This window comes from Oratosquilla oratoria, chromosome 22 (genome assembly GCF_046742065.1).
Source record: "Oratosquilla oratoria isolate Oo_2021 chromosome 22, ASM4674206v1, whole genome shotgun sequence".
Lineage (NCBI taxonomy): Eukaryota > Metazoa > Arthropoda > Malacostraca > Stomatopoda > Squillidae > Oratosquilla > Oratosquilla oratoria.
The window spans coordinates 44,515,446-44,538,012 of NC_134798.1; the positions used below are offsets into that span (position 1 = coordinate 44,515,446).

General features: G+C 41.0%; 1 protein-coding gene across 1 annotated transcript; it reads left to right on the forward strand.

Moving 5' to 3' along the window:
- The first annotated feature begins 336 nt into the window (after positions 1–336).
- RpS4 (ribosomal protein S4) lies at positions 337–22,023 on the forward strand. The gene is made up of 6 exons (XM_076205853.1): positions 337–407; positions 855–1,110; positions 9,720–9,817; positions 13,362–13,533; positions 18,691–18,820; positions 21,871–22,023. Exons 1-6 carry the CDS (start codon positions 402–404, stop codon positions 21,992–21,994), a joined length of 786 nt encoding a protein of 261 aa, XP_076061968.1. The 5' UTR covers positions 337–401; the 3' UTR covers positions 21,995–22,023.
- The last annotated feature ends 544 nt before the right edge of the window (positions 22,024–22,567 follow it).

The window sequence follows — 22,567 nt, forward strand, 5'->3', positions numbered from 1 at the left end:
GTCACTTCCTCCGTGTCTCTTTTTCTGTTTATTTTAAAAACAAGTCCATCTTGCATGGTTTCTCCTATATACTAGATATTATCTGGATGATCCTTTTTGTATTTTCCCCATTTTATTCTTCTTCATTAGTATGGGTATTGTCGTAATTAGGCCGTGTACCTCAGTTGTCACATTTTTAAAAATTGTAAATAATTCGATATGTGATAACTAAAATTAATGTGTATATTTGAAAAATAATATATATTGCCAACTGGTTTCATATGTTTTACAGGTATTTTACAGATAAGCGTGTATTTTTCCTAACACAATCGAATCGACATTATTCTTGTATTTCAGGTCCCTGAGATTTGGAGTATGTAGCGACATCTGAACGGACGGCCCTTCTACTACGAGACAGAAACATGGCTGTGAGTGGCGATCAGTGTTACTATATTATTGATTATATTTTGTAAATCTGGAAACAAATCTTAAGCAGTATAGTGTCAAGTTCATCTTAAAGGGTCAGACGTTATTAATAGTTGTGATAAACGGTGTATATATTGTTGATGGCTTCATATTTTTGCGATGAAGTCTAATGTTTACTTTTCACTTTGCTCACCCGGGATACAAGTTGTTTTTGAACGAATGTGAGCCGAGTTATAATTAGTGTGGAAATACTGCTGTTATGAATTTGAAATGATATACTCCAGGAACATTAATATATATACATTCTTTCATGTGTACATGAACCATATTGAATTTAATCGGCCGTTAGATGACATACAGGAATTGCCTCTACAGCAGTGTTGGCCAGTAGTAGGGTACCATGCCAGTAGTATTTACAAGAAATAAATTTAATTTTATTTTGTTTTCAGCGTGGACCAAAGCACCACTTGAAGCGGCTATGTGCCCCAAAGTCGTGGATGTTGGACAAACTGGGTGGTGTGTATGCACCCCGACCATCCACTGGCCCCCATAAGCTAAGAGAATGTCTACCCCTAATCCTGCTGCTCCGTAACCGCCTGAAGTATGCCTTGACAAATGTTGAAGTGACCAAGATCGCTATGCAGCGCCACGTGAGAATTGACGGCAAGGTGCGCACTGACCCAACCTACCCCACAGGCTTCATGGGTAAGAGAGATGTAAATACTTGCAAATTGTTAAAGTAATTTAGATCACAAGATACCAGAATCACACAAACTCTGATGTTTAACAAACTTACAGTGACCCTTAGTTCCTAACCTAACATGTATTCATTCTATTGAATATAAATTTTCAAACTCAAAAAATGGGTGATTCTGGGAAAGAACTCCAATGTGTGGTAGAAATGTTTTGTGCATCATGTATCCCCTCTACCACAACATACCAAGTTATATGTATATATATTTGCATGAAGCCATGTAATGCCTGGGATTGTTGCGAACATAAAATTAGTGGAAGTGGGTGATGCTCGCATGGGCTGTAGGGTTAACTTGAACCATCTACTTGACTTAGATGGCCCACCACGGTTAGGAGTAGATGAATGAATCATACTTTAATTTTTTCGATCTCCACATGTATAAAAACAAAGATGACGTTTCAAGCCGCTGATGGGCTGAGCTAGCTAGGTCAATATGAAAATGGAATTCCTGATATTTGAGCTGAAGTAGTTCTCATGGGATGCAAAAACTCGCTATGAGTATAATGCAATTAGAAGTATCCATCTAGCTGTCCTAGTTCTCGAGATATTGCATTTTGAATTGAATTAAATTGGTCCTATTTTGTCCGAGGAAATCGGGCCGAAATGTGCGGTCTTACTCGTCGCCGATCAAACGTAAACAATGACGGTTTTTACTGAAAGGCACAATTTTATATAAATATTTAGCATATGGTTGCATTATTTGACCTATTTTCTTTAAGATTTGTGATTTCCATGTAATTTGATCATAGAATTACGTTTTTATCCTCTGCAAAATTACCCACCACAGCTACGAATACCATCAATTTACATGAAAATCACACATTTTAAAGAAAATAGTTTGAATAATTCTACTATATGCAAGCTATTACACTAATCACAATAGTAACTAACTTAATAGTGTTGTTTGATCCATACCACCAGTGATCATAGATAGCTGGCAGGACGAATCGTAGCTGTGGTCCGTAATATTACGGAGGATAAAAACGTTTTTTCTCTTTGATCAAATTACATGAAAATCACACATTTTAAAGGAAATAGTTCAAATAATTCAACTATAAGTCTATTACACTAATAACATAATAGTAAGAAACTTAATAGAGTGAAGTTTGATCCATACCACCAGTGATAGATAAGATGGCGGGATGGATGTTGATGTTGTTATCCGATAATCCTACCCGATAGAAAAAAAAACAACTAATTAAAACCACCGATTTCTCAGCTCTACCGTAACACGCTGCCTTTATTTTGGTATTAGAATAATCCGCGAGACTAGTAGTTTTCGTTTATTTTGGTTAGTTGCCAGCACTGAATTTATTTAGCTCATTTTTTATGCTGAAAAATTAACCAATTTTCGATTTACTGCTGAATGCAAGCCGCCATGTTTATCTTTTGTTTTTATGTACCGACATGTAACTGATAAAATTGTTTTAAATTTACTACGATAGTAGTAAATACACTCGTATAACATTTGTATGAATGAAATTTCCGGTGGTATGTAAATTTAGCTGTTTGCATGGCGTGCGCATAAAATGACGCGCTATTGTGCTCGTCATCGACGGTGGCGCCTCTGGTGGTGTTTGACCTACCTAGCTACCTAACCAAGTGAAATGTGGTATGGAATAGGCAGATGTGTGCCATAGGCAATGTCATTAATATATTTTAATTTCTTGGATAGTTTTGGCACTGGTTACATCAAAAGGAGAGTTCCAGTAAGTAATTGCTGGAAACTAATGAAAAGTGGTATTGAAAAAAGATTTGGTGCTTTAGTATAGTCCCTTCCAATGTTTACATGTAAAAACGGTAAATTTTTAGTGGTGCTCACCTATGTAATGTAGCAATAGAAAATATCAATTTTGTAGATTAAAATAAATCAATGTAATGTGATTTTCTTGATGGAAATCAATAATTAAAGTTGCTAATTTACAAATGAACAAAGTCGCAGTTTGATAGATGAAGAGGTCGAAGAAATGAAAAGATGATAAATTCTAACTTAGCCTAACCTAACCTATAAAACCAGGAAGTAGTGCCAGTAATAAAGCAAATAGAGCATTAGGTTTCATTGCTAGGACGGTTGCAAATAGAAGTGCAGAGGTAATTATTAACCTCTTCACTCCGGGGCACATTGCACGTCTGGCAGCATTAGCTGCCCGATGTGCGATGTTGCATTATAATAATCACATTATAAAAAATAAAGTCTGTGCTCAATTGTTCGTTCTTTCACCCGTGAATTTTGATAACCATAGAAAATATGATGAAAGCCAGTTTAGAGAGAATGGAGGTTACGTAGGTATAACTACAATAAATATAATCAAGACGCCGATGTCGGCATCATTGCATACCCACTTGCTCCTCATGGAGTCACCGTATGGAAGTGGTTAAACTGTCTAGCGATAGTTAGACCCATCCTTGACTTGCGGTACAGTTTTGGTCTCCGTCCTACAAAATGGACATAAATTCACTAGAATCAGTACAAAGAAGAATGATGAAAATTACATGCACTCAGAAATTTGCCTTACGAAGTGTTCAAGTGGATCAAAGGTACAAGGGTGATGTAACCAAGGTCATCATAATGAAACAACAGGGCAGGACTCAAAGTAATGGGTATAAACTGGACAAATTTAGATTTATGAAGGAAATAGGCTAGAATTTGTTTACTAATAGGGTGGTCAATGAATGGAATAAACTTAGTAACCATGTATAAGTGTTGAAACTATCAGTTGTTTTAAAGAATGATTAGACAACTTTATGGAAGGGGATGACAGGTGGTGACGGATACGGAGCTGCCTAGTGTAGGCCATATGGTCTCTTGCAGTCTCCTTTATTCTTATGTTGTATATTTAGTAATTTGGTACCTCAAATTCTAAAGATCATCCGGGTCATCGTTGTCATCATAGATGCTGATGGCACGATTATTATTGTACCACTGGCAATTAACAGACAATGGAAGAACTCTGTGTTCTCTCATAAAGTCCAAGGGAGCCCCTATTTGTAACGGCGCTTATTAACGTCACCTGTAGTTGGATAATACCTGGTCAACAATGTGAAAGCCATTACTGGAATGGACAGATGACGTGGTGTCTACTGTATCCTAGCGGGTTCATTTGTCAGTAGGTATGCTTGTAGCAAGGTTTTTTTTTTTATTTCCGCCAAGAAAATCACATGTTACATTCATCTTTACATGGATGGGGTGGTGCGAGAGGTAAATGAAAGGGTAGTGGGTCAGGGGTTGGAGATGATTATCCACTTCCATACGGTGATGCCTACGTAGGAGGCATTAGGAGCAAGTGGGTACGCGATGATGCCAACGTCGCCATCTTGATTATATTTATTGTAGTCGTACCTACGTAATTTTCATTCTCTATACTGGCTTCATCAATTTTCTATGGTTATCAAAATACACGGATGTAAGAGAACGAACGATTGGGCACTGACTATTTTTTATAATGTGATTATTATGACTCAACATCGCACGTCGGGCAGCTAATGCTGCCAGACGTGCGATGTGCCCCGGAGTGAAGAGGTTAAAGAAAATGGAGAAAAGTGAGAGGTGAGTCAGTTGTTGTTTGCTGATGACACTGCGCTTGTAGTAAGATTAGAGGAGGGGTTGAGGAAGTTAGTGATAGAGTTTGAGGTGTGTGAAAGAATGAAGCTGAAGATAAATGTGGGTAAAAGTAAGGTGATGAGATGTACAAGGGGAGAGAGTGACAGCAGGCTGGAAGTGAGCATTAACCCCTTCCATACGGTGCCGCACACGTAGGCGTCATGGGGAGCGAGTGTATTCGCGAGGCTGCCATATCGGCGTCTTGATTATATTTATTGTAGTCGCCCCTCCATAATGACATTCTTTCTAATTCTTTTGTAATCGCATTTTCTATGGTTATCAAAATTCACGGGTGAAGAGAGAACGATCGATATAAGCAGTGACTATATTTTATGATGCGAGTATTATTACGACACGTCGTACGGCTGGCATTGGCTGCTGCCACCGAGATCTAAGTCCATGACGCCTACGTGTGCGGCACCGTATGGAAGGGGTTAAGGGTGAAAGACTGGAGGAAGTGGATAGTTTTAGATACTTTGGTGCAAATGTGGCAGGAAAGGGAGGAGTGGGGGTGGAGGTATAATGTAGATTGAGAGAAGCACATAAATGCCTTGGTGGATTGAAAAGTGTAATGAGAAATAGACATCTGGGAATGGATGTTAAGAGGAGGTTATATGAAGGAGTGATTGTGCCAACAGCATTGTACAGGGCAGAAACATGAAACATGAGAGGAAGAGAGAAGTTTAAATGTGTTTGAGATGAAATGTTTGAGAAGTATGATAGGGGTTACTAGGCTGGATAGAGTGAGAAATGAGGTGAGGAGATCAGGGGTGGAAAAAGAACTGGGAAATAGGGTTGATGAAAGAGTATTAGGATGGTTTGGAGACATGGAAAGAATGAGTGAAGAAAGATTAGTAAAAGGAGTGTGGAAGAGTGAATATGAGGGGGCGTCCTAGGATGAGATGGATGGATGGGGTGAAAGGGGCATTACAAAAGAGAGGAATGTCTGTGGAGGAAGGACGGGAGAGGACAGAAGATAGGGGTGAATGGAGAGGGGTTGTGTATAGATGATGCTATGATACATGAGGGGGAGTGGATGGGGGATGAGGAAGTATGTAGGAGAAAAAAATTTGACGCAGCCCAAAGGGATTTCTTCCCATCTTCTCCTTTTCTGCATGAGGGGACGGAGAGGGAGGGGGGGGTTGCCGAATTTATGAAGCGGCCTTGCTGTGGATGTGCTGCATCTTGCGACACTGCTTCTGACCCAGAGCAGTGCACAAGATGCAGGGATGACCCATAATTCAGGAGGTGCTAAGATAAGAGGGAGGGTGGAGGGGAGTGGAATATGTAGGAGATGGAATGGGTGGGAGTGGTTTCTATGCCTTTTTCTTTTTGGCTACCCCCGTGTAGGGGGAAAAAGCCTTTGGTATTTGTATGTACATTATGTATTTTAATTTACAAAATTAATATTTAATTTTGTAATGCTATATCATGTAGGTGTGAACAGCTAAAATAATACCGTAAAGCCTGTGTGCACATAGTGAGGCAAAACATTGCTATTTGTTGTGATAACAATCGTACTTTTTTATACAAAAATGTTTTACAGTTATGCTGTTGGTTGTACAAACTGCGTGATTAGAAAAATTGCTTCATTGCCTTTTTATGGTATGCCTAAAGGGAAAACTCCAATCATAAAGTAAAGGGGAGCTTGGATACACACAGTCTGAAAAGAAGACTGACCCATGACCAGATATTGAAAAATAAACTCGTGTGGAAAGCACAGATTGGAAATGGATTGACATTTTTCTCGGATGATTTCTAAGAACAAAGATAGCTGCTGCTGGCTTATTTAACCACTTTAATATAAATCAAATTTTTGCATGCAGTATCAGCTGCCATGTGTACGATTTATCACATTATGAAATATAAAGTCACTGCTGTATTACTTGTTCTTTTACTCGAATAATAAACATGGAAAATATGATAAACCAGTTGACAGAATCCAAGGGTAACTTGTGTACACCTACAAGAAATATATAATGAAGATGCTGATGCCAGTATTCTTGTGAACCCACTCGCACTTCATGACACCTACGTAGGTGTCATCGAACCATGTGGTTAATTTGAAGTGTTCTGCTGCCCCAAATTTGAAGAAATGTGCTGCTACATGACCAGCATGACCCTAAGACATGCATCTATAGTTTACAATGTGAACCCAACCATCAGCCTTGTTAAGGCATATCAGTGTTATACAGCACTGTACCTAGGTGTTGACTAGGACCTGCAGAAGGTAGAATACTAAAGTTTGCACTTTGAATCAATCAGCTTATATTAATCAGAATCTCATTAGTCATATTGTTGTTATTCAAGATTCAAAATTAATGAATATTTAATTTGAGAATGTGATAATTTGTATCTTAAGTTGAGCATGACTTATCTTCAATTTTTTATGTGAATAGAAGCACATCCTAAATGACAGAATTTATGCATAACTCAACTTCCTTCTGACTTCAGTAAACGGAATCAGATACTTTTGATAATTTGTCACATGACTGACAAGAAAGTAATCATACTTGTATACTTTCATGGGCTTCTTTGTGAAACCATTTGATGTGTCTACAATGTATTCGGTGACATTTCTCAGTGTTAGGTCTAGTAGTTGTGAAATAGCGTTGACCCACTCACCATCATGCAAAGAGAAGGAATATTTTCCATTACTGAGTCTGTATTGATGTATAATTTTAATCAATATCTTTAACCCCTTCCATACGGTGCCGCACACGTAGGCGTCATGGACTTACATCTCGGTTGCAGCAACCAATGCCAGCCGTACGACGTGTCGTAATAATACTCGCATCATAAAATATAGTCACCGCTTATATCGATCGTTCTCTCTTCACCCGTGAATTTTGATAACCATAGAAAATGCGATTACAAAAGAATTAGAAAGAATGTCATTATGGAGGGGCGACTACAATAAATATAATCAAGACGCCGATATGGCAGCCTCGCGAATACACTCGCTCCCCATGACGCCTACGTGTGCGGCACCGTATGGAAGGGGTTAATTTCTTTGAAGTGGAAGGGGACATTTTCATGCAGTGTTGTCTATTGCTAGTATGCACACACATGTTATAAAACTGGAAAATTAGAATGTAAATTATAATACATAACACAAGTTCTTCCTGGTAGAAATCTATAAAAAAAAAATCTTGCTAAGAGTGAATACACTTCTGAACAGAGCTCCAGTGATAAGTTTGAGACTACATATCTGTCCTGTCATGTAAGGTCTTGGTAGTTGTGAAACCTTTTACCTGCTCACCATCATGCAAAGAGAAACAAGTTCCTCTCCATTACTGAGAGTCCATTTTGATATATAATGTTTATCAACATCCACAAGTTATTTGAAGCAAGTCCATGGGTACATTTCATGTTGTGTTTCTTGTTGGTGGGGGTTGCCAGGCAGGATAGTGGGAAATGAATAGGTGAGGAAGAGGAGAATAGGGGTGGAAAAGGAGTTGGGAGACAGGGTTGGTGAAAGGGTATTGGGATGGTTTGGACACATGGAAAGAATGAGCAAAGAAAGATTGGTAAAAGAGTTGGAAGGAGTGAACATGAGGGGACAGCTTAGGATGAGATGGATGGATGGGATAAGAGGGGAATGTCTGTTGAAGGAGGACAGAACAGAAGATAAGAGTGAATGGAAAATGGTTGTGTATGGATGATGCTGTAATGCATGAGGGGGGAGTGGGTGGGGGGTGAGGGAGTATGTATGAGAAATAAATTGAAGCGGCACGGAGGGAGGCTAATCTAGTTAACATCAGGATGGTTAGAGAAGGTGGAGGGTCATTTTCTGACATAGGAAAACTACTCATTAGGTTCAGTTGTCATTACTAACACTGCAGTACTGGGACACATGAGATGGATGTATCATCCATTATATGGATTAGGGGTAGAAAATATGAATGATGTTTTCAGTGAAATATTATAGGCTAACTATAGCAATCGAAACTTACACGATACGAAATATTATAGGCTAACTATAGCAATCGAAACTTACACGATGCGAAATGACCAGAGCAGGCTTGTGTGTATGGTGAATATTTTCTCTCCGTGACTTAAGATCACAGGAAAACAATATAAACTTTTTATCTCTATCCCCATGATGCCCACATCCAACAATATCACACAAAGTCACTTGGTTTGTTATGGTATTGTGTACTACAAAGTAGTGGAACAAGTTTGATGACAGAATGCAAAGTGTATAGTATTGTTACAAGGATGGATAGAGCTGAAATGAGGCACATAGTAGGGCTGGAAAGGAGCAGGCAGGTGGTGTTGATCAAAGAATGCAGGTATGGTTTGGGCACATGAGTGAGTGAAGGAGTGCCAAAAGAATGTGGAAGGCTGAGGTGGAGACTGGAAATGGGATGGGGATGAGGGTTGTATAGGGTCTGTTGATATAGGTATGAATGTAATGAAAACCTGACAAATGCCTAAAGGGATTTGATCTTTGACTCACAAGGTGAAATCCCAAGTACTTATTATTTGCTGTTAAAAAGAAGGGGGGGGAATAATGAAAAGAAAAATCTTTAGTAAATAGCCTGCTCTGAAGTCCTGTAAAATAAAATTGACGAAACAAGCTGTAAAGTAGGCTTTTTGTTGAATACTTTTCCAGCCAAATTGGTGACTTCATATTCAGATAGGACAGGAAAATTGAATGAAAGTTTGTATATCATGACATCAAGAACACTAAATGCTACAAGGATTTGTTTAAACTTGTGTGCATCAATTAGCATGTTAAAAATTCTTGCAGGGGGTGGGGTTGCTTCTGATCGAAGCCACACCTGAAGTTTTTCATTTGTGGTCAAAACAGGAGCTATAGAGACTTCCTTGTTGGTATATGAACTGGGCACCTAATGACCAGTCCTGTTAACCAGTCAAGAAACATTCATAATTGGTTTAATAATGCTCCAGTCCTGAAATTGGTATGCCCTTACATGAAGGTATCGGTTTCAGATGTTGTGAGTTTGGAGAAGACTGGCGAGTACTACCGCATCCTCTATGACGTTAAGGGTCGCTTCATCCCACACCGCATCACAGCTGAGGAAGCCAAGGTAAAATTAAAAATTATTTTGGAGTTTGTTGGACGGCCTTTTGAGTTTCCACTTTCTAGAATTGGATGATGGATACAGTAGGGGGCCTAGAAAGAAATCCATTTTAAGGTCGCTGTTATGATTTTGTGCATAGATAGCATTACCCAAGGTGGAAACAATTTTTAATAGATAACATCCTTAATATTCATTGGTATGTTGTGCATGGGGAAGCAAAATTTGGAAGATTGCAGGGGGAACTATTTCAGTATGTGGCTTAGAAGATAAAGTTTCAGGTTTCCTTAGTGCTGATAATTAGTGATTCTATCCTTTGGGAAGAAATGTTCTAGTGTTAAAGTTTAAAGTCTATAGATAAATAAAAGTGAAGTGATACCCTTCTTTGGTAGGAGATAAGTCTACTCGTAAATTAAAATCTGTAAGTTTTCAAGTCACTCCCCAGTGTAGGTTTAAAGTGATCTGGTATTTTTGAGGGTTAGGTTCCAAGACCCATTGTGAACAGCAAAAAATTGTGGATAGTGGACACCCCTTATAAATGCCGTATATTTTTATGTGCCCTTTAGGTGTTCAGAGAGTAGGATACATTGTCATATCATCTGTCCTGTGCTAGTTGCCTTTTACATCTTGAGAGGGAACTTTTGGTGGTATTCTTTCTCTAATTCAGGGTTTGGCAAAAAATTGGAAATGCACATTCAAAGAAGTGGTACACTATTAAGAGTGAGGGTATAACATTTTAATGAAGTAATATCCTTTATGAGTAGATATTTCCTCAAACAGATTAAGTGATATGGCTCCGGTCCGTGGGTGCACTCCATATAGTTCCTAGTTTTAGTTGCACATTACCAGTTAGATTCATACCTCGCAATAACATGCAGCCACTACCCCAGATGGGGATTTGACAGCACTATGGGGCAGAAACAAGGAATACGAGAGAGGAAGAGTTTAAATGTGAGAAATGTGGTAGGGTTTACTAGGCTGGATAGCGAGAGAAACGAGGTGAGGAGGAGAGCTGGGGTGGAAAAGGGGTATGAAGATAGGGTTGATGAAAGAGTATTGGGATTGTTTGGACACATGAAAAGTGAGTGAGGATTAGTAAAAGAGGTGTGGAAGGCAGAGGTGGAGTGAATAGGAGGGGGACAACCAAGAATGAGATGGATGGGATAAAAAGGGCATAAGGAGAGTGTGATGCCTGTTGAGGAAAGAAGACAGTAATAGGTATGAGTCGAGAATGGTTGTGTATGGATGATTCATGGAAGGGAGTGGTAATGTGAGATTTTTCTTTCCCTCCTCAAGCCCGAAGGGATTTCTCCCTATCTTTTCTCTTTCTGCATGGGGGGACGGAGGGTTGGGGTTGCCAATTAAATGAATCTGCCTTGCTGTGGATGTGCTGTCTTTCTGCATTGCTTCTGACCCAGGGGAGTGGGCAAGATGCAGGGATGGCTCATCATCCAGGAGCCAAGAAAAGAGGGAGGAGAAGGGTGGTGGATGGGAGTGGAGTTGCCTTGTGACTTTGGCTACCTCCCTTGTAAGGATGAAAAAGCCATTGGTATGTGTATGTTGAATACCCTTTTTAATAGTACATATACTGTAGGCTTTTTTCCCCCCAACAAGGGAAGTAGCCAGTCAGTGGCATAAATCCACTTCCACCCATTTTATCCCCACACACACCCTCCCATTGACCATCCCTCCCTCCCTCTTTTCTTGGCTTTTCCCGGGTGATGGTTCATCCCTGCATCACGCCCACTGCCCTGAGTCAGAAGCAATTCAGCAAGACAAAGCAAAGCCACTTCATTTGATTGGTGACCCCCACCCCCTATCCCCTATCCATTCCCTAACATATATCACAGCATCATCCATACACAACCATTCTCCACTCACCCCTATCATCTCCCTTTCTCAACAGACATTCCCTTCTTTCCCAATGCCCTTGTTACACCATCCATCCATCTCATCCTTGGTCACCCCCTAATGTTCACTCCCTCTGCCTTCCATACCTCTTTTGCTAATCATTCTTCATCCTTTCCTTGTGTCCAAACCATCCCAATACTCTCATCAACTATATCCTCCAACTCCTTTTCCATCTCCACTCTCCTCACCTCGTTTCTCAGCCTAGTAATAACCTAACCATGAAGGCGAGGTGGGAGGTATTGCTGTAAAGATCAGTCGTGAGTTTTTACGAGCGTAATAGAGCCTGCGTTAGAAATGGAGTGAGTGGTTTAAGGTAAAGGTGGGACCTCACCAGGGACATGTTATGTCACCTTGGCTGCTCAATTTACATGGATGGGTGGTGTGAGAGGATAATGGGACAGGGATGGATATGTTTAAAGAAATTTGAGAAAAATGAGAAGTCCATTTTTGTTTGAGGACACTGTAGTAGGATCAGGGGAGGGGAGGGATGAAGGATTGACTAGATAAACACCATATGAGGACGGAGCCTTTATTTGTACGACGTTTCGCTTATTACAGCTTTTTCAAGTACAAGTTGAGATACAAATGCTTGTGATTAAATAAGGGGAAAGGATGTTAATGATGGAGTTTGTGAAGGTGTGCGAAAGAAGAAAGTTGAAGATAAATGTGGGTAAAAGTAAAATGATGAAATGTACAAGGTGAGAGGATGGCAACAAATTGGAAGTGAATATTAACCCCTTCCATACGGTGCCGCATACGTAGGCGGCATGAGGAGCAAGTGGATACACGAGGCTGCCATATCGGCGTCTTGATTATATTTATTGTAGTTGCCCCTGCGTAATGACATACTCTCTAAACATTTCATCACATTTTCTATGGTTATCAAAATTCACGGGTGAAAGAGAGAACAATTGATATAAGAGGTGACTATATTTTATGATGCGAGTATTATTACGACGCATTGTACGTCTGGCAGCTAATGCTGCCTGTGAGATTTTGGCCTGTACTGAAGAGGTTAAGGGAGAGACTGGGGGAATTGGATAGCTTTAGATATTTTGTTGCGAATGTGGCAGGAAAGGGAGTAGAGGTGGATGTAGAATGTAGACTGAGGGAAGCAAGTAAATGCCTTGGGGGATTAAAAAGTGTAGATAAGTGAGAGAATTGCAAATATGCATTTGTTAGGTTTGATGGGAAGTTTTATGGATATGCAGGTTTGCAAATGATGAGTTTCGGATAGGCATGGTTCACTGTATTGGGAAGGTTGTGTGCAATTTTCTTGTTGATACATTTGAGACATGAAACCCAAGCATTACTATATTGTAGAGGATTGGGATCTGATGCAAGGGAACTTCCATACAGTGATGCCGACATAGGCATCATGATGGTATAAGAGGATCCTGGTGTCGGCGTCTTGATTATATTTTGTAGTTGTAGCCGAGTGAATTGTCTTGCTCATGTTGTGTTTATTATTTCTCAGTGAAGGAGTATGAGGAATACAACAGTGATTTTATAAAATGTGTATTTTGATGCATCAATTGTCATACCTCAGGTATCTGATGCTGCATGTGAGAATTTGACTAGTATTGAAGAGGTTGATACAAATTCTTTAAAGCAGTTTGTATAAAGTGCATTTTCCTTGCAGTACAAACTGTGCAAGGTGAAGAAAGTGTCTGTGGGCCCCAAGAATGTCCCCTTCATCGTCACCTCCGATGGTCGCACCATGCGCTACCCAGATCCCCTCGTGAAGGTCCATGATTCAGTGCTTTATGATCTGGAGAAGGGCAAGGTGAAGGACTTCATTAAGTTTGATTCTGGTGAGTTTAAACTTTGCTGTATTGGGACAAAGATATAAAGTGATGTATGTAAAATCTGGTCATTGTTGCATTGGGTTGAATGATCCTACATGAAGCTTGTAAACATTAGGTATGTTGAGTGAGAGTGCAAAATTTAGTGAATGGATGTTCACAGTTAATTTTGAATGTAGGGGGTGGGCATTAAAGTTCTGGCTGTTGTGCACTATTGTTGAAGGTCTGTGCCTTGTTTTATTGCTGATGACCAGAGCAGTGTGACAGATGGAATGAATTTTCATCCCTGAGATGATGTGGGAAAGATGAGTAGGAGAGTATGGTTTGATGAAGTTGCACGTTTTTCTTCTGTAACTGACCATGCTGTATGTTTGTAGTGACCTTGACCTAAGTTGTATAGTAAAAGATGGGAATGACACTTCTATGGAATACATACATATACCAGTGGCTTTTCCCCCCTACAAGGGAGATAGCCTTAGTCAAATGAAAGTATAAATCTATTCCACTCATTTCATCCCCACATACACCACTCCCATTCACCACCCTTCTCCTCCCTCTTTTCTTGGCTCCTCATGGATAACGGATCATCCCTGCATCTCGCCCACTGCCCTGGGTCAGAAGCAATATAGTAAGACACGGCAAGTCTGCTTCATTTAATTGGTGATCCTCCCTCCCCATCCCCACATGCAGAAAGAGAAGACTGGGAGAAATCCCTTCAGACCAGTGAGATATCTTTCACACACACAGTCACCTTAATTAATCCCTGTCTGATCCTGCTGTAAGTGGTATCATCAGCAAACAGCAACTGGCTTATCTCCCATTTTTCTCCATTTTCTTTAACCATCATCCAATCCTCCCAACCTGTGCATTTACCTCTCACACCACCCCATCCATATATAGATTGAAGAGCCAAGGCAACATAACTCATCCCTGGGGGAAGTCCTGCCTTTACCTCAAACCATTCATACACTATTTCTAATTCTGACAGGCTTTTCTAGTAAAAACTCTCAACTGCTCTTAGAAGCTTTCCTCCTATCCATACAAATACCAAGGCTTTTTCCCCCTTACAAGGGAAAGGCATAAAATCATTTCCACCCATTCCATCCCTGAATACACTCCACACCCCTCCACCCTCCCTCTTATCTGAGCACCTCCTGGATGACAGGTCATCCCTGCACCTTGTCCACTGCCCTGGGTCAGAAGCAGTGTCGCAAGACACAGCACATCCACAGCAAGGCCGCTTCATTAAATCGGCGACCCCCCCCTCTCTGTCCCCCCATTGCATAAAAGGAGAGGACGGGGAGAAACCCCTTCGTGCTGAGTCAAATTTTGCTCACACATACTACCTCACCCCCCAACAGCATCCATACACAACCATTCTCCATTCACCCGTCTTTTGTCCTCTCCCGTCCTTCCTCAACAGATTCCTCAACAGACATTCCCCTCTTCCCCAAAGCCCGCTTCACCCCATCCATCCACCTCATCCTAGGATGTTCCCTCATGTTCACTCCCTCCACATCTGCTGTCCATACCTCTTTTACTAGACTTTCTTCACTCATTCTTTCCATGTGTCCAAACCATCCTAATATTCTTTCATCAACCCTATCTCCCAGCTCCTTTTCCACCCCTGTTCTCCTCCTCACCTCCTCATTTCTCACTTTATCTAGCCTAGTAACCCCCGTCATACTTCTCAGACACCTCATCACATTCAAACTCCTTCTCTCTTCTTCTCTTATGTTCCATGTTTCTGCCCCCATACAGTGCTGTTGGCACAATCACTCCTTCATACAGTCTCCTCTTAGCATCCATTCCCAAATGTCTACTACTCATTACACTCATTAATCCACCAAGGCATTTCCTCGCTTCTCTCAATCTACATTCTACCTCCACCTTCACTCCACCTTTTCCTGCCACATTTGCACCCAAGTATCTAAAACTATCCACTTCCTCCAGTCGCTCTCCCTTAATGCTCACTTCCAGTCTACTGCCACTTTCACCCCTTGTACATCTCGTCACCTTACTTTTACCCACATTTATCTTTAGCTTTCTTCTATCACATACTCTCCCAAACTCTGCCACCAACTTCCTCAATCCCTCCTCCGATCCTGCCACAAGCACAGTGTCGTCAGCAAACAACAGCTGGCTCACCTCCCACTTTCTCCATTTTCTTTAATCATCTCCAATCCCTTGCATTGACCTCTCGCACCTCCTATCCCAAATTGTAAAACCTCTGAGTGCCTTCCTGTCTACCCTGTTATAAGCAATGTCCAAATCCATAAAGCCCTGGAAACGTCCTTCTTTTCCTAAAGCTTTATTACTTCCTATTTTCCTCTCCTAATACTTTCAATCAAAATCTTCCCATAAACCTTTCCAACTACACAAACTGATCTCTGAAACTATTACTCATGCTTGTCCCCTTTTCCCTATGTAAAGCAGAACTATACAAGCTCTGGTGCTCTACATTAAACAACCTCAGCAGCCAGTTCACCATCACCGTTACTCCCTTTTTTAGACACTCCGCATGACATCCATCTAACTTGGGTACCTTATCTGCTCTTGTCATTTTAATAACTAATTTCACATTCTTTCCATATTTCTCCTTCAGTTTCCTCATTAATCATGGTCATTTTCTTAGTGCTTCCTACTGCAACTAGTTTTCCCTTTAATCCTCCTACATTTAGCAACTTGCTAAAATACTCTGCCCATCATCCTCTCACTGCTGTCTCTTCCATTATCATGTCTCCATCAGCACCTTTTACCTTTTTTTCTCTACTTGATTCGCCTCCTCTTCCTCTTAACCCTGGACAGGTAGCGTGGACAAACTCTCACGGTACATGTAGTGTGGTGTCATATCTGTTATTTTCACTTTGGGCTATTATACCCATTTACCATTATGCCCTTCTTTATTGTTTTTTTTTTTTTTTTTTTTTTTTTTTTTTTTTTTTTATATATATTATATATATATATATAATATATATATATTTATATATATATATATATATATTTTTTATAAAGGCTCTACGAAGGAGAAAAAATGCTGAATATAGAAATAACACTTTACTTGATTACGAAAAAAATTGTAAAAATTTAGTGAAACTTACCACGCGTGATGGCACTGGCCACAGATGTAGTTGACATGCGAGTTACATGCAGGTTTATGGCACTTTGCACACAGAAGCTTGGTCCTGGCATTAGAAGAGGAAGGGCAGAGAGGGCATATGCTTCAAAAGTCACTGTAGAAGGCTCTTCTTCATCGCTACTCACGAAAAGGGCCTGCAATTACTCCTCCTCCGTCAGGCTTCTCTTTGCCATGCTGAAATCTGATGATAGAAAAAAATTGAAAATTATAAATTGGCCTCAAAATCACATTTTTGCTGCCCTCTGTTCCAATATGGTGATTGGTACGGGTAGCTACACCATTCACTGATATTTTCCGATAAACACAATAAAATTATTTCACAAAGTAATAATGCAGTAATGCAAAATTTTTGCAATTGTGTGACTTACCCGAATAACGGTAGCGTGGTGTTAGATATGCACCATTTACAACTTTGGAGGGCGATAGCTGGTGAAGGTGGCGGAGCAGAGGTGACACAAATGTTGCTTCCACTGAGGCCGGTGAATGAGTAACGGTCCCTGAAATACAAATGAGATCATGCTAGGCGTCTATGTGCAGAAACAAAAAAACTTGTTTTGCGCAGCGCCTTGGTGCGGATCTGACAACGCTACCTGTCCAGGGTTAATTTCCTCCCAAAAATCATTTACTTTCAAATTTTTGTCATACTCTTACCACATTACACATCTGCCTCTGCCTCCTTTATCTTATGCTTTACTTCTCTCTTCATTGTAATTCTCATGATTCTCTTGTCCTATTATGTAACCTATCAGCGAATGTTCTTTTCTTCTCCATCATCCCTCCATATACTATCTTTGCTTACCTTTTACTCCCTTGGGTGTAATGAGGTTATTTGGACATCTTATACAAGAGTGAAGGGATCTTAAGCATTTGTACTTTCTTCTTCCTGGTGTAGACTTGTTTGTTTATAACTGGCCATTTGAGTGCCTGGTTTCTTTTTTATGAAATCAAGGTACAGTAGGGGGCCAAGATTAAAGAAACCCACTTAATGGTCGCTACCTCAGCTCAAATTGCAAGTGTAGCATTACCCAAAGTGGGGACATTAGTACATGTATTAAGTAATGTGTGATTGAAGTGGAGGTAGAATGTAGATTGAGAGGAGCGAGTAAATGCCAAAGGGGGGTGTTGAAGTGGAATGAGAAACAGTCATTTGGGAATGGATGCTAAGAGGAGATTGTGGAGTGATTGTGCCGACAGTACTGCATGGAGCAGAAACGTGGAACATCAGAGGGGAGTTTAACTCTGTTTGAGATGAAATGCATGAAATGATAGGGAGGGCGGATAGAGTGAGAAACAGGGTGGTGAGGAAAAGAATGGGGGTGGAAAGGGAGTTGGGAGATAGGGTTGATACATACATATACCAAGGGGGGTAGCCCAAAAGAAAAAGGCATAAAATCATTCCCACCCATTCCATCCCTGAATACACTCCACACCCCTCCACCCTCCCTCTTATCTTAGCACCTCCTGAATGACGGGAGATAGGGTTGATGATAAACTATTGAGGTAGTTTGGACACATGGAAAAAATGAATGATGAAAGATTAGTATAAGGTGTGGAAGGTAGAGGTGGAGGGAGTGAACAAACATTAGAGGACAACCAGGAATGAGATGGATGGATGTGGTAAAACAGGCATTAGGAAAGGAGAATGACTGTTGAGGAAGGGAAAAGACGATAGTGGTGAGTGGCTGTGTAATGTGGGGGATGGAGGGAGTGTGTGAATATTTTGATACAGCCCGAAAGGATTTCTCTGTTCTGCAAGGGGGGGGGGGAGTATTGCTGATTAAATCAGGCAGCTTTGCTGTGGATATGCTGTGTCTTGCTGCATTGCTTCTGACCCAGGGCAGTGGGCAAGATGCAGGGATGACCTATCATCAAGGAGGAGCCAAGAAAGAGGGAGGGGTGATAAATGGGAGTGGATTTATGCCTTTGACTTTGGCTACCTCCTTTCTAAGGGGAGGAAAAAACATTGGTATATGTTTGCATGTATGTCTGATTTTATTCAATTTGTTCATACAAGTGTCCCATTTCAGGAAATCTCTGCATGATCACTGGAGGTCGTAACTTGGGGCGTGTTGGAACCATCGTGTCCCGAGAACGTCATGCTGGAAGCTTTGACATTGTTCATGTAAAGGACTCGCTGGGGCACACTTTTGCCACCAGGTAAGAGGTTTAAGAGTAAATGTGTTGGTGCTTAATAATTTTTGCCTTTAGGTTTCATGTACTGTGCACAATTAGGGTTGAAAGTGGCTTTTTGTGGAGTTCATTGCAGATGCATGAAAGGAATGATGGGGGATGTCCAAGGTGGTCAGTTCACTAGTAGGGTATGCATAAGGGTTGGAAATGGTTCATGTCAATGGCTGTCAAGATTGATTGGTAAGTTAGTTAATTTAACAGAAATGCTAGGCAGATGTAGAACTTGTGTGATAGTAAAGGTCATTGGAGGTGAACCAGTTTTGGATGACACTAGCCAATTCTAAAGAGGATTAAAGCAGTTAGTGACATGGTGAATGACTGATGGAAGTTGCAAGTGAATGTGGGCAAGTAATGGAATGATGGTGGCAGGATGGTGATTCCGGAAGAACTAGAAATTTGTCCAAATGTATCAGTGTCTAGGTTGTATATAGTGTTTAGAGAAGACGTTTGGGGGTTAATGCTCTGTCTGTATGCCCATGTCTCAGTTTTATGGTAATTAGGTAGAAGCATTTGTTAATACACTACCAAAAGTTTGAAGGATTTGCTGCATTTGGCATGGCTCAGGAAGTACCTGTTGACTTCTGTGGTCTTCAGGTTTCAGTAGGGGCCAATAGTAAAATCTATTCAATGGTCGTTTTGTTAGCTAACACCAAATAACAAAACATTACCCAGGGTAGATACACCTGCTTGTGGCAGGGTTGGAGGAGGTATCAACCACTTCCTTAAGGTGACGCTTACGTAGGCGTCATGAGTAGCAAGTGAGATTTAAAAGGGTGAGGATGACAGTGAGTTGGGTGCAAGTCATAAAGGAGAAAGGGTGGAGGAAGTGGACAGTGTTAAGCACCTTGGGTTATATGTGGTAGGAAATAGTGGGGTGTGGGGTAGAGGAATAGATTGTGAGAAGCAAGTAAAGGGCTTGGGGGATTAAGTGTTATGAGAATGAGGCATCTGGGGATGTAAAGGGATTACATGAAGAGGTGATTGTATGTGGCAGACTTGGAGGGAGCCATATTCAAAAGCATAAATCCACTCCCACCTAATTCATTCCCACATACTCCTCCCATTCACCAACCCTCCCTCCCCCTTTTTGTGGCCCCTCCTGTCCTGGGTCAGAAGCAATGCAGCAACACTCAGCACATCAGCAAGGTTGCGTTTATTAATCGGAAACCCCTCACTCTCGCTCTCCCATGTAGAAAAAGATAGGGAGATTCCGTTCGGGCTCCATGAATATTCTCGCATACTCCCTTGATGACCCCCCAATCCCCCACCCACACCGTTCCATGCATCACAGCAACATCCATACACAATCTTCTCCCTCAACAGATATTCTCCTCTTTCCCAATGCCCCTTTTACCCCAGCCATCTCATCCTTGTTTGCACCCTCATGTTCACTCCCTCTTTTACTAATCTTTCATCACTCTTTCCATGTGTCCAAACCATCACAATACTGTTACATCAACCCTATCTCCAAACTCCTTTTCCTCCTCTCCTTGTTTCTCACACTATCCAACCTAGTAACCCCTACCATACTTCTCAGGTATTTCATCTTGAACACATGTTCTATGTTTTTACCCTATACAGTGCTGTTGGCACAATCATTCCTTCATACAATCTCCTCTCTGCATCCATTCCCAAATGTCTATTTCTTATGACACACTTTAATCCCCGAAGGCATTTACTTCCTTCTCATTCTACATTTTATATCTACCTCCACACTGCCCTTTCCCACCACATATGCACCCAAGTATCTAAACCTATCTACATCCTCCAGTCTCCATTAATATTCACTTCCAATTTGCTGCCATCCTCTCCTCTTCTACATCCCATCACCTTACTTTTACCCACATTTATCTTCAACTTTCTTCTTTTGTACACTTTCCCAAACTGTCTCTTAATTTCCATAATGCTCCTGATCCCGCTACTAGTACAGTGTCATCAGCAAACAACAACTAGCAGATTACCCATTTTTCTGCATTTTCTCTATCATCTCTCCACCCCATTCATGACGACATAACACCCCCCTGGCGAAGTCCCACCTCTTACCATGTAGGAGTATTATAAGAAACATGCATCTAGGGATGGATGCAAGAAGGTATGAAGGGGGTTGTAGAGTTGTAATTTAAAAGAACCAGATAGGAGTTGAATCGTGTTGAAGATAGTGTCCGAAAAGTATGGTAAGGGTTACAAGGATTAGTGAGAAACGAGAAGATAAGGAGAGTGGGGATGAAAGAGAGGCTGATGAATGATTATTGGAATTTTTGGACACATGGAAAGTGAATGAAGAAAGATTAGTAAAAGGTGTGTTAGGCAGAGGTGGATGAAGTGAACTTGGGGGGATGACCAAGGATGAAATGGAAGGATGGTTGGAGTTTTGAGCAAGAGGGAACATCTGTTCAACAAGGAAGGCAGGGCATAAGGGAATGGGGTTACTGTGTAAGTGAAGCAGTTAGTATGAGATCCTTCAACCACAAGGAACTTAAGATGGAATTAAGGGTGATGGGTGCATGGTTTTGACTAGGCTGCTTCCCTTGTAAGGGAGAGCATTTGGTATATACATATATGCACCTCAAAAGGTTAAATTTGGAATGAATAGAAAGAAGAAAAATTGAGTATTTGTTGTTGGATGCTCACTGATTGAGCACCACTACTTGTGGTGGAGGTCGAGGTGACAGCAGTTCGTTCTTGCAACCAGTGAGTTGGACCAAGGGCATGGTCCTTTAAATTCCACGTTGCAAATTCCTCTAAGGAGCACTGTCCTAATATCCTTATAGGGGGAGTTTGCATCATTAATTTGAATCTATCATCCACATTTATTTGGCATGGCTCAGGAAGTACCTGTTGACTGTGTAGTCTTGAGGTTTCAGTAGGGGCCAATAGCAATAACTATTCAATGGTCGTTTTGTTAGCAAACTCCATCTAACAAGACATTACCCAGGATAGGTACACCTCAAAAGATTTAAATTTACTGAATTAATAAAGAAATTACATGGAAGAATTAATGCTTTTCTTAATTGCAGGCTTAACAATGTGTTTGTGATTGGCAAGGGAGTCAAGCCTTACGTGTCGCTGCCCCGCGGAAAAGGAGTCAAACTTTCCATTGCTGAGGAACGTGACAGAAGGCTCGCCCAGAAGGGAAACTAAATATAGAAAAATAAAGCCAATCAAAGAAATTGCATTTCCTTTTTCCTGTGTGTAGGTGGCTGGCTAATGTTGAAGAATCACTGCGATGGTTTATGAAAATACTTTTTCTCTCGGGCTGTGGAGTAGAGTGGAGGAGTTGAAGCAAATTTCGATGAAAGTACATTCATCTATATATATATACACAAAGTGGCTTTTCCACCTTACAAGGAGGGTACCCATTCCACTCCCATCCACCACATTTTCCTGTCTCATCTTGGCTCCTTGTGGATGCGTCATCCCTGCATCCTGCCTACAGCCCTGGGTCAGAAGCAAGACTTTCACTTAATAAGCAGTCCCCCTTTCACTCCCCTCATGGGGAAAAATGGGGGGGTGGGGGTAATTTGAACTGTCAAAATGCATAACCACTCCCTACCTTCCTTGTATAACAGTATCATGTATATAGCCATTCTTCACTCTCCCCTTTCTTCTGCCTTGGCCCTTCCTTGCTCAATGCCTTTCACCCCATCCATCCATTTTGTCCTCTGTGGTTTGATGAAGTTCACTTCATCAACCTCTGCCTACCACACCTTTTAC